This window comes from Numenius arquata, chromosome 12, assembly GCF_964106895.1.
Source record: "Numenius arquata chromosome 12, bNumArq3.hap1.1, whole genome shotgun sequence".
NCBI classification, from domain to species: domain Eukaryota; kingdom Metazoa; phylum Chordata; class Aves; order Charadriiformes; family Scolopacidae; genus Numenius; species Numenius arquata.
The window spans coordinates 23,138,135-23,150,477 of NC_133587.1; the positions used below are offsets into that span (position 1 = coordinate 23,138,135).

The following is a 12,343-nucleotide window of genomic DNA, read 5'->3' on the forward strand; positions in this document are numbered from 1 at the left end:
TGATTGCAGCTGTTTCAATAATGTACAGTCCACACTTTAAAAATAGTTACTGCTGTGATTGTTGTTACAATAATTAATTAAGCCTTGCTTGTGTAAATGCACACCCATCTACAGGGAAAAACCCATTTAGACTGTAAACATCGTGTCTTCAGAACAGAAGTAGGAGCAGAGATTGCTGTCGGCTGAAGACATTATTATGTATTATTTTTCTGCCTGTTTATTTCGGACATTGGGCAGCCCTGTGGGAATAGCCAGCGTCACCCTGCCCTGATGTTACTCCCTTTCAGCAAGGTAAGAAAGAAAAGAAACAGCTTCTGGAGAAGATCTCCACCGACAGAGGGTTGTTCGGTGCGCGCATCCTGGGTTCCGTGGGGTATCTCGCCCGTCCTGTGGCACAGCCTTAAACCTGCCAGCCTCCCCTCGTCACTCGGGGCGCTGACTCTCGGGGGGTGGGGAACAGCGAGAGGCTCAGCCACCACCCCCGCCGAGCCCAGGATGTCGCCGCTGTCACCCCCCTCCTCCCCGTTCCCCGCACCCCAACCCTGCGGGCCGCTCCCCCCGCCTCGGGAGAAAGCTGCTGGGCCGCGGGGCTTGAGCCGGGGGGTGCGGGGAAAGGCGGGGTGCCGACCCCCCCCCCCCCGCTTCCCCGCACGCCCGCCTGCCTGCCTTTGTGTCCGCTGCCGCGGCGGCGGCCGGCAGCCCCCTCCCCGCGGGGCCGGGCCATGGGCGAGGGGCGGCCATTGGCGAGGGGCGGCGGGCGGGGCGGCGGGCGGCGGGGCGGGCCCGGCCCGGCGCAGGGCGGCGGCGCCCCATAAGAAGGGGCCCGGTGGAGAGCCGCCGCCCTTCTTCGCCCGCCGCCTCTTCCAGCCTACCCGCTCCGCTGCTCTCCCGGATTACAAAGCCCGCAGCAGCCGCCGCCGCCGCCATGAGCATCAGCACCAAGAACTCCTCGTACCGCCGCATGTTCGGCGGGGGCAGCCGCCCCAGCACCGGCACCCGCTACATCACCTCCAGCAGCCGGTACTCGCTGGGCAGCTCTCTGCGGCCCAGCACCGCCCGGTACGTGTCCGCCTCGCCCGGCGGCATGTACGCCACCAAGACGACGTCGGTGCGGCTGCGGAGCAGCATGCCCCCCATGCGGCTCCACGACTCCGTGGACTTCTCCCTGGCCGACGCCATCAACTCGGAGTTCAAGGCCAACCGCACCAACGAGAAGGTGGAGCTGCAGGAGCTCAACGACCGCTTCGCCAACTACATCGACAAGGTGCGGTTCCTGGAGCAGCAGAACAAGATCCTGCTGGCGGAGCTGGAGCAGCTCAAGGGCAAGGGCACGTCCCGCCTGGGCGACCTCTACGAGGAGGAGATGCGGGAGCTGCGCCGGCAGGTGGACCAGCTCACCAACGACAAGGCACGCGTGGAAGTGGAGCGGGACAACCTCGCCGACGACATCATGCGCCTGAGGGAGAAGTGAGTGTGTGCTGGGGGAGGGCGGGTTGGGGCTGCCGGCGCCTTGCCTTGTCCCCTCCGCCCCGCACCGCCCTCCGCCGGCGGGGAGGCAGCCCCCGAGCATCCCGAGCTGGGCTGGGGGGCGGCGGGGAGGCAGCCCCCGAGCATCCCGAGCTGGGCTGGGGGGCGGCGGGGAGGCAGCCCCCGAGCATCCCGAGCTGGGCTGGGGGGCGGCGGGGACCTTGGGGAGGGACTTGGGGGGTGGGGGGAACCCCCGCTCCCTCTTCACCGCTGTCTCGCCCCTTCCAGGTTGCAAGAGGAGATGCTGCAGCGGGAGGAGGCGGAGAACACCCTGCAGTCCTTCAGACAGGTTTGTGGGGGCTGGAGGGGGAGGAGGGCCGGAGGAGGTGGCGGTGGTGGCGGCGGTGCCTGGGACAGGAGGGTGGGACTGCAGGAGTTTGCTTCCTCGCACAAAGGAATTCCATCAGTTCTCATGCAAGCCCTCCTTGTTTTCTTTAGGGGGGTGCTGTGGTCTGAGGGGAGGGGGGGGGGGAACTATTGTCTTGCTTTATCCAAGTCTAGCCTGTTTTACAGAAAGCGCTCCGACGTGGAATCGCTTTCCGATCCAATAAAAGTGAAAGGGGGGCCATCTGCTCGCTTGGCTGAAGGGTATTAATGGTTTCTATGGGATTCACCGTGGAATGCAGATACAGGCATTATGGCAAGTGTGGTGGCAGCAGATTGAAATAATGGATCCCTTTGTGCCAGAGGGGGGGGTGCAGTGGGCTGCATTCTTACTAAATGTGTAATGGTGCAGGCAAATTTCTAGCAAAAAGTGTCTATCCTGTATATGGTCCAGTTTTTTACAGAAAACAGCTCCTTTTTAATGAATCACTTGGGTCAGTGCGTTACTGGACAAGAGTTCCAAATTTAAAATTTTTCATATGGGTGTTGGCTGCTGACAAGAATGAGACAGTTTGTTCCTTGTGGCTAGCTCACAGCAGTCCCGTCTGTCTCCTCTGGATGTCCGTTAAGAACATGGAATTTAATCCCCTGTAAACAAAGATGCTAACATAGGAAACAAGTTGCTTTAGAGTTTAGTCTCTGTAGGAAGCTACAACGTTATCCAGATAAACTAAAGCTTACGGGACAGCTGGAACCGAGTGGGCAAACAGTGTTCATAAAGTGTTAAGCTCAGGTTTTTCACTTCTGCAAAACTAGTTTTCAACTTGCATGGAGCCTTGTTTGGACTAGGGAGATATTTAGGAATGTGCCTTCTCAAAACAGGGTCCCTTCCCTAAAACTGCTGGTGTGAATTGGCATTGCTAGCATTCCTCCCGGCTGGAAGTGACTTCCCTTATCTCCAAACAGCTGGGCACAGGCTGACTTGGTCCCAAAGTTCTTCATAGACGTTACTAGATGTCACCATTCAGGAAATCATCACTTGATTGTCAGCGTTTCCTTGGGCAAGGCTTTTGACTCCAGCATATTTATAGTCCCTGGAGGAGAGCAGGTGTCTTCATGAGATAACGTGGGGAAACTGAGGCACCTACTCCTGTTTGGAGCCTGGGAATTCAGAGTCTCTGCTGGCGTTCTGGGGACCGGAGTTTGAAACAGAACAGTTTGAGATACTGCCCTAACTTCAGCTTCTGGTTTTTTGAGTGCCAAGCCAATTTAATGTTCTGTGAAGTTCTGTGCAGAAGCTTTTAACCGAAGCTTTAGAGAACTGAATCTATTCTTATTCAGTGCTGAGTTCAGTGGAAGGATCCTTCGACTTAAGGCTGGTTTAAATGATGTTTCATATGCAATTGGTTCACTTCAAGGCATGTCTACCTCTATTTCAAGCCAATTAAATTTTGTGAAGGCTCAAGGCTTTTAAGTGGGCTTGGCTTTGTGCATATTCTGCATTCATTATCCAGCGCTGGGGTAAGGGGTCTTTCAGGAGCTCAGCCTCTAGCAGATCTGTGTGCGCAGTGTAGTCAGAACTGGATCCATTTAACCTCTTAAGGTGTAGCTGATGCAGAAGAACTGAAAATCATTGTCTGTGGAAACACTACACTAAATCCAAGCCTGATGTAAGTGGTGCGTGCTAGTGTGTTTTATTTGAACAACAGTAATATCTAATTTTTCCCTACCATAAAAGGGTAGGCTTAACATGCAGGTTCTGAAAACTAAATCTGTTTCAGTATAAGTATTGTTCTTCTGCAAGTGAAACTAAATTCATAGAACACTGAAGTTGAAACATCCTGTTGTGCTTTGCATTGTAAAAAATACACAGCTTCATATTAAACCGTTATATTCTTGCACTGGAACGTTGTACACATGGTTTCAGAACACTTCAGCAGATACCTCACTGTTCTGATGTAGCATCAAATTTACTTTTTATTTGATGGAACAGTTGTATACTTCAGTATTCTAAAAGAAAATTAACAAATATTTGAACTTAAGCTTTACATTTCCAAAAGCTGCCTGCTTTAGAGACTGTTTAACTCAGATATACTGAATTCTAATCTCCTGAACAAAACCACATGGTTTTACTCGTATGCTGAGCGGTGTACTACAGTAAAAACTCTGAACCTTTAGGTTTATCTTTTCTTTTGGGATAAAATAAGCATCACGATTAGTGAGAAGGTTATTTACGGCAGCTTTGCCAGCTACTCCAGCAATAAGGAGTAGATCCTGAACCTATGAAAAGACCAACAGGTCTGCTTCTGGCTAACATGAGGTTTGTCTGAAATTTGCCTGGATGCTCAATCCTGCAAACTGTGACATTAAACAATTTCCAAGGATAAAATCAATGTGTTGTCCAATTGCATGTATCTATGCCTTACACTATACTCAAGACTACATGTAGCTTATTCATTTATATGGCTCTCCATATATCTAGGAAATACAGATACACTGATTCATCACTCCCTAACTACTCCCTAAAGTAAAATACATACCATATATTCAAAGTGTCTTCAATTTAAGATGCTTTCAATTTATCATAAGCTACTAAAAATCCAGTAGCTGTGCAGTTGTCCTGGAAAAATAATATTCTTCTATATGCAGATTTTTGTAAAACCTGCTGAAAATTCTGTGGATGTCTAATTGTGTAAAAATGTTAGGTCATAGCCATGTAATTTCCTGACAGAATGGTCTTCAGGTTTTTTTTGGGGGGGAGGAGAACAAATGAATTAAGGAATTCTTCTTCTGAATTGAAAAAACAGCCAATATGAACTGTGAGTGTGAAACTGGAGTTGATAGGGAAGTTATGGATCTACACACAAAAGGGGTGTTTTGCTGGATAGAGAAAAGAGAAGAATTATTCTGGAGCAAGAACCTTACCCTAGAGTGGGAGTGACCCAAGGAATGACTTTGTAGGAGTCTAAAGAAAACACTCCCTATTTCAAAGGTGCTGTAACAGTGAGAACTGCTGATTAGGAATGCTTACACTTCGGGCAAATCCAAAATAGCTTTAGAGTAAGCTGTGAAAACCTGATGCATTAATACCATGGTAAGATAAGCACGCAGCTGCGTATGTAACCAGCATGAAGGAACAATCATCTCCTTTGCAAATGAATTGCCTTACTTGCACATCTAAAATGTGAGAAGTTACCAATCAATGGTTAGTCTTAAGTTATGTTTTTGAACTAATTCAAGCTGCTCCCATGTAACATTCACGGTATATTTTCTGTTGTGCCGTAAATGAGTTTTTGCTGTTGATTAAGACTATCTCTGTCTAGCAAAAGGTGGAGTCTTTGCCAGCTAATGTGAGTGTGTAGGCAATGATGACTCAATTTGTGTTTATGCTCATACCATCTTTTTCTCAAGGGAGATCTGCCGAACTGCTTGGAGAAGTAAATGCTTGCAGTTCCTCTATGGACCACACTAGCTTTACAAGTATGCTTTCAAGCTGTGGTCTGTGGAAGCAAAGGGCTCTGGCGTTGATCACCAAGGAGTGCAAGAAATAAACAAGAAATTAAGCCACAGGCACATGGGTTGCACTTCTTAAGCCCCAATGGAAAAAAAAATATGGAAGTCTGTAAACTGCAAGACTAACCCTTCTTCAGTGTAGTCAAGCTAAAAGAGCTTATTGCTGGTTTGTGACCCAAGTGTCTGCTTCATCTTCAAGCTGGATTTACACCCACCGTGATCTGGGTGCTCTTGATCACGCTTAGCAATTCGTTGGCAAAGGTGAAGTAATCTGCATATGCTGTATAGTTCTCAAAATCACAATAAAGCTGCATATAGTGGTTTCTGAGGCTAGGGTAGGAGGTGACAAAAAGATAGAAGTTTTTTCCAGGGTCCTAGTTTCGTATTGTCTTGCTAAGAAGGTCAGATGTGGCATCGGTCTGTATGCTACTGAACTGGCCGTAAAAGACTTCTCTACATCACAGTTTTGTAAGATTGCTAATCATTCTTCTCTCTGGTCAGGATGTTGACAATGCCTCTCTGGCCCGTCTTGATCTCGAGCGCAAAGTTGAGTCCCTGCAAGAGGAGATTGTCTTCTTGAAGAAGCTTCATGATGAGGTAAGCTGAATAACGAGAATTGTGATTAGATGCTGACAGTCTAGCGAGCAAGTAAGCTCTTCGCTGGTTCTGGCGCAGAGTCCCCGCCTGTGTATGCTCGCTGTGTTGTTGTGTAAACACTGAGTGTCTGCTCCTCTCTAAGGAAATCCGGGAACTTCAGGCCCAACTCCAGGAACAGCACATCCAAATTGACATGGATGTTTCCAAGCCTGATCTTACTGCTGCCCTGCGTGATGTTCGCCAACAGTATGAAAGCGTTGCTGCTAAGAATCTTCAGGAAGCCGAAGAGTGGTACAAGTCCAAAGTAAGCGAAATCTGTTCAGATACATCAGGCACTCAAACTAACTGTATATAACAGCTGTTTGTAGCACTTGGTGATCCCTCTCTCTCTCTACTGGACATGAGCAGAGGGATGGCCCAGGGTTTTCTTTAAATTCCTAGTCTGGGCAGAGTACAGCTGAAAACATGACTTTGCACTGCAAGCACAGCATCGAAGTAATGGGTTCCTACTTGGGGTCTCTCTTACCCTTGTAGCCGGAAGCAGATGTTAGATGAAATACTAGAGAAAAGAGTGAATGAATTGGTTAAAGTGATGAAAAGATGGAAAACATACAGGGTGGGGAAACAAATAGAAAAGGTTTAACTATAAATTCCAATTTAACAATTAAAAATAGAAAGTCATTTTAAGAGTAATGCTAATATTTAAGGGTTTCGGGTGTTAGGGCTTGTAATCACTTCAGTTGCCCTCAAATGCTGTGTCCAAAAAAAAAGACTGTTATACCATTTCTGTTGAAGTGTTACGCTAACCAGACTGGGGATTTCCACAGTTTGCAGATCTCTCTGAAGCTGCTAATAGGAACAACGATGCCCTGCGCCAGGCCAAACAAGAAGCTAATGAATACCGCAGACAGATCCAGTCTCTCACCTGCGAAGTTGATGCCCTTAAGGGAAGCGTAAGTAGAAGACAGCAGTCGGGATATTCTTCCCTTTCCAGCTTTATGCGCCGCGCTGCAGTTTAATTGGTGACGTAGATGTGAATGCAGCTGATCTCCTGTGCCATACAGTAGCATATTAGTACTTTTTGAAAAGGATGCTATGGGTTCACTTTGCCTGCACGAGCCCCAGTGCACTGGTTAGATTGATGTACTTAAGGTGTTACTTAAGGTATAAACCATGAGTTCATTCCCTTGCTCACTGTTAATGTAACATGTCCTGGAGGTGTTTATGGCTTGTCTGTCAGGTACAGCTGGAGCTGTACAAAAAGCTGGAGGAGCGGTGGAAAAGAGGTCTAAATCTTGCCATTGCTAGAACCTGACTACCTTAAAGGCTGGCTTGAAATGGATTTAGCGTAGTAAAACACCTGCAAATCCCCCCCAGTGAGGACTGCCTGCATGCTTTGTATTGCATGCGTTGGACTTACTGTAGGGGATTGCTTTGCCAACTTGGTAGAAGAAATACGTAGCACACCTCAGATAAAGCAGTGGAATAACCCACCTTGACTTTGCATGGGGAAGATACGGAGATGACAAATTTGGGACATCATGTCTGGGCGCTTTCAGAACGGATGCTAAAGTAACTTAACTTCCCTTTTTTAAAACTTCTAAGTGTCTTGAGGATGGGAAAGAGTGGCTGAACTGCAGCAGTGCTTGATTTCATTATCTTCTTCCAGAATGAATCCCTGGAGCGCCAAATGCATGAAATGGAGGAGAATTTTGCTGTTGAAGCTGCTAACTACCAAGACACTATTGGCCGTCTGCAGGATGAGATTCAGAACATGAAGGAAGAAATGGCTCGCCATCTCCGTGAGTACCAGGACCTGCTGAATGTAAAGATGGCTCTGGATATCGAGATTGCCACCTACAGAAAACTGCTGGAGGGTGAAGAGAGCAGGTAAAAAAATCACATGCCGACAGTTTTCTAAACACCAATTACTAGAAGACACTCTGTACCCATGTCTGACTTTATCCATGTCTTTTTTACTTTCAGGATTAACATGCCTATTCCAACCTTTGCTTCTTTGAACCTGAGAGGTAAGCCATTTCTGCTACTTGAATTTAGCCAGCTGTTCTATCATTAGCAAAAGGGTCCTGGGTAGTTCCTTTTACTCTAGCATTTGAACTTGTATAAATGCAGTTGTGTGTGTGTTTTTCTGAGCTGTAACGACAGTATTTGCAATTACTTAACCTTGGGTGGGAGGAGCTACTTTGTTCCTAGGCACAGATATTTTTAAATATCAATACATAGTGAGTGGTTGGTTTAGATGCCTGCTGAAGGTGCTTTAAGGGCAATAGGGAGAAAATGGAGATGACTAGCTTGTCATTCAGAGCAGGAGACTTCTTCATACACTAAATTGGGATTCTAAAAGTAGACACTAAAATCTGTTACACCTCATTTCTTTGAGGAGGCATTTCATCTAGACTATCGGTAATAATACATTTCCTTCTGCAGAAACCAACATTGAGTCTCAGCCAATGGTTGACACTCACTCAAAGAGGACACTTCTAATTAAGACTGTCGAAACTAGAGATGGACAGGTTGGTGGTAATTTTGATTTTTATTTCTATCACAGCTGGTTACCTTAAAATGCTCATAAGTTTGTCTACCAGTCAGTGCACCCTTGTATACGCTGTAGCAGGTATTGAGTAGAACAGCATCTGGCAATTCCCTCCACATGGCTGAACATAACACGTGTAGCCAACAGGCTTCTGTGGAAACGATCACAAAATTCATCTGATAGCAAAACCTTAAACGGCTGACAGTTACCTGTGTAGTGAGTATTTAAGTTTAGCTGAGTTAGGAAGTTCTGAAAAGATTTCTCACATCAACCAAGAAAAATAAATGGCAGTAAACGGAGGTACTTGTTTGGGACAATATACTGTTTTCAGACTAAGTCAATAAAGCTTAAATGGTTTCTCCATACCATTTATCAGCTAGAACTTCTCACTTACACGTGAGAGTTGATACCCGTTTGTTCACACTTCTGTGGAACTAGAGGTTCCAGTTCTAATTCTAAAAAAACCAGCCTTACTACAAAACTTGATGCAAGTGTCTCTGTTTTTCAACAGGTTATTAATGAAACTTCCCAGCATCATGATGACTTGGAGTAAAGCTGAAGGGAAGATGCATACTTATTAATGCAGGAGAAATTCTTACCAGCAAGGTTTAAACAGTCCATGTCTTAAAGGAAGAAACAGCTTTCAAGTGCCTTTCTGCAGTTTTTCCATGAGCGCAAGATTATTATGCTAGGAAATAGGTCTTAGATCTTGCAAACTGACTCTCCCTGAAGGATTAGAGTTTACAATGGAGTCTAGTTTACAGATAGCAATATCTTGTGCTGCAATACTGTTTTTAAGTATCCGAATTCAATAAAACTGCTTTTTCCAGCACAGTATGAGCAACCTGTCGCTACTTCAATAAATCTTTGAAAAATGGCTCTTGATGTCTTCTAATTTGTTAACTTCATGACTTTTTGGAAAGCCATAACATCATAATGCTGGAATTACTATGCGGTTGACATCTCCATTACTGGTTGTGTGAAATGCTGTTTTTTTCAGTTTAACTAGATAAACTGTGTTACTTATTTACTGCTTAGGTTTTGGAACCAACTAAAATGGACTATAACTGGCAGATGCATAATGTATTATATTTCTTATCACTTGAATAAAATATGATACTTCAAGCTAATAAAAATTAATCTTGCTTCCATATACCAGTTAACCCAGCCACTAAGAGCTGAAAATGCCCCAAAATGCCTTAAAACTTAGCTCTTTAAGACATGGTAGTTAAGTAGCTGTGAAAAAGCCCTTATCTAAGACAGCACCTTTGCAAAGCTAACAGCTGACTTCATGCATTGACTTCATTTTCCAGGAAAGACTAGTTCCCAAAGGCTTGTCTGTGCTACAGAAGGTCAGTGAAGGCTTCAGATGGAGGGGGGGAGTGCATAGAAAAAATAACTTGTCTTACTGGTGACCTGACTCCAGCATTTAAACCCTCTTAAAAAAGGAGAGCCACCGTGCTTAGTGTTCTCTGCTGAGCAGTGCAGCAGAATGGGGAAGAGGAAACTCCCCTCTGGCCTGACATAGTCTCCTGGGGGGTGGATGTGAAAGGTTGAAGTCCTTTGTGAATACTCGGAAGCTTTCTTTTCTTCTGCAGAGCAAGATATTTCTCCAGTTAAAACATAGTCAAACCCTCAGCACAGTTCTTGCCACACAGTAGCTACTGTGTTCTGCATCACTTCTCCTGTAAGTTTCCACTCGGGTGCAATTTTTGTGGCATGAGTAAATGCAAACTGGAGTTGGTGAGTAAGGATGAATTGTGTTTGGTGCTCATTCAGGGTGATGGTAGTACCTTCATGTTGTACAGACGCTCTCACAAGCGCTTGGGAACTGAGCTGTAAGAAGAACTCTACTGATTTTTGTATAGATAACTTATTCCCCTCTGATAGGGATGAAAAAAAATTACTTTTTTCATCCTTATCAGTTCTTCCCTTTGCTCCCGTGCCTGACTGACCAGCTGCAGTGCAGGCTCGGGAGTCAGGGGGCAGTAGGAGTCCACCTTCTTCATCCTGGCTGTGTGCAGCACCTGGGTAGGAGCTCTGCAGCCAAGATGCTAAAGAGGGAGGGTGGCAGTGCCTGGGGTGTGCTGGAGCCCTCTCCAGCCTGGACACACAGCTATCCCGCAACCCGGAGATGGGGGCCGAGGCGTGACTGCAGTTTACGCTTTTGAACCTCCGAGGGAGAAGTGCTCAAGCTGTTCTTCACAGCAGAAAAGCAACTAGTTTTTTCAAACAAGGCATGGCAGTGCTGTTCCTACCCTACTTTTCTCTGGTAGGTGTTCACAGGGGACTTCAGCCTCTCCCACCTCCCGGTGGGCCCGAGGGGAGTTTTCTCTTCCTCATTACACCGCACGTGGGCTGACTTTCAGCAAAGTGCACAAACCCGTTAGGCTGGGACACGTGCCTCTCCAGCTTGGTGCTTTAGGTGCTCACCTGAGAGAAAAGTCCTGCAGCTGGTCCTGTGTTTGATCTGGTGACTTTTCCATGCAAAAGGGCCAGAAGTGGCCCTGAGGAGAGAGCCCGGACTCAAGCCTCAGCTATTGCTTGCTGCCAAGCAGAACAGCTTCAGCCTGGTCTGCAGCCTGGTGAGTAGGATAGCCTCCCAGAAAGCCAAAGAGTGAACGCAGCCTCTTTCATGCTGTGGAGGTTATAGACGCCAGGTTTTCTACTACCTGTCAACAGCCAGAATGATAAAAAAAAGCACAAATGAACTTGCACGGGAGATGCTTTCTGTGACTGTGACAACTCTGGGTGTGTGTAATAGCTAATTTTGAACACTTGATAGGCACAGGTGTCTAACCTTTTGGGATAAGAGTGGGATACGGTCCTGATGTCCTGTCTACTGCAGACTACTGAAGTCTTTTTCTGGATCTGGGCACTGAAAAGGTTGGGCCAGGGCTTAAGGTTGTTTCTTGCCTCAGAAGCAGCGTGGGAGCCCTGGCCGGTGGCACCCGGCAGCGCGTGGGGCAGGGAGAGGCAGCTCCACCAGGGGACGGTGGGGACTGTTGACGGCAGAGCCCCTTGGCACAGCCTGCTACCTGAAATGCACGTTGACTGCTAGAGGCTGCCTGAACTGTGATAAGTCTTTCAGATGTCACTTCTCCCTTTGCCAGCAGCTACCTGCCTTGCTGCTTTCTGTCGCCTTTGATTGCTTCACCCGGTAGATGAAAGAGGTGACTGTACCCAGCGCTGACAGCGCAGCAAAGGAGTTATTCCTGGCTCCTTTACGGTCAGGGTTACTCAGAGCTCAGAGGAGCATGTGGCAGAGCCTTCTATCCTGGGAATAAATAAAAATAAATAAAAATAAAACCTAGTTGCTGAGGGGATAGGAAGACTGCAGGAAATCTCCGAGGTCTGCGCTGTGTCTGAGTACGAGAATACCCTCGTGGTGGAAAGGAGAGTGGATGCTGACTCTGTAAACTTCCCAATGTTTGATCTGGGCACTCCAGGCTTATGTTTGTATATAATCGTGGAAAGCTGCTTAGTGCTGAGCCAGCAGCTGGCCTCAGAACGGTATTTCACATTCTAATAACTGCAGGCAGCAGCCATACCGAGCAGGGCAGCCCCCACCAGGCACTTCTCCCACCTTCCAGGGAGCACCATGAAGCTGTTCCCACGAGCTAAGGGCAGCACTCAAAGGCTGAATTTCCTCACTTTCTGAGTGACTGGTGCCCATGGCAGTCACCAGGTCCTTGTGCGGTGAGAAACAGAGGTTATTGCTACAGGCAACACTGTTTATTTTTTGGTAAATATTGATTTCTAACAAGCCCTTCTGCCACTAGATCTATTCCAGGTAACCCAAACAGAACTGATTTTGCCTAAATCACC

The 12,343-nt window shown here is 47.0% G+C and overlaps 1 protein-coding gene across 1 annotated transcript; it reads left to right on the forward strand.

Moving 5' to 3' along the window:
- The first annotated feature begins 785 nt into the window (after positions 1–785).
- Positions 786–9,665, forward strand: VIM (vimentin). Its single transcript, XM_074156932.1, has 9 exons — positions 786–1,467; positions 1,756–1,816; positions 5,866–5,961; positions 6,104–6,265; positions 6,789–6,914; positions 7,631–7,851; positions 7,948–7,991; positions 8,410–8,495; positions 9,027–9,665. Exons 1-9 carry the CDS (start codon positions 926–928, stop codon positions 9,066–9,068), a joined length of 1,380 nt encoding a protein of 459 aa, XP_074013033.1. The 5' UTR covers positions 786–925; the 3' UTR covers positions 9,069–9,665.
- Positions 9,666–12,343: the final 2,678 nt, after the last annotated feature.

What these genes read in the sequence shown, in the direction of transcription:
- VIM (XM_074156932.1), top strand. Translation starts at nt 926, where the DNA reads ATGAGCATCAGCACCAAGAACTCCTCGTACCGCCGCATGTTCGGCGGG. An exon ending in TGAAGAAGCTTCATGATGAG is followed by an intron (nt 5,962 to 6,103) that starts GTAAGCTGAATA and finishes CTCCTCTCTAAG; the next exon opens with GAAATCCGGGAACTTCAGGC. An exon ending in TGCTTCTTTGAACCTGAGAG is followed by an intron (nt 7,992 to 8,409) that starts GTAAGCCATTTC and finishes TTCCTTCTGCAG; the next exon opens with AAACCAACATTGAGTCTCAG.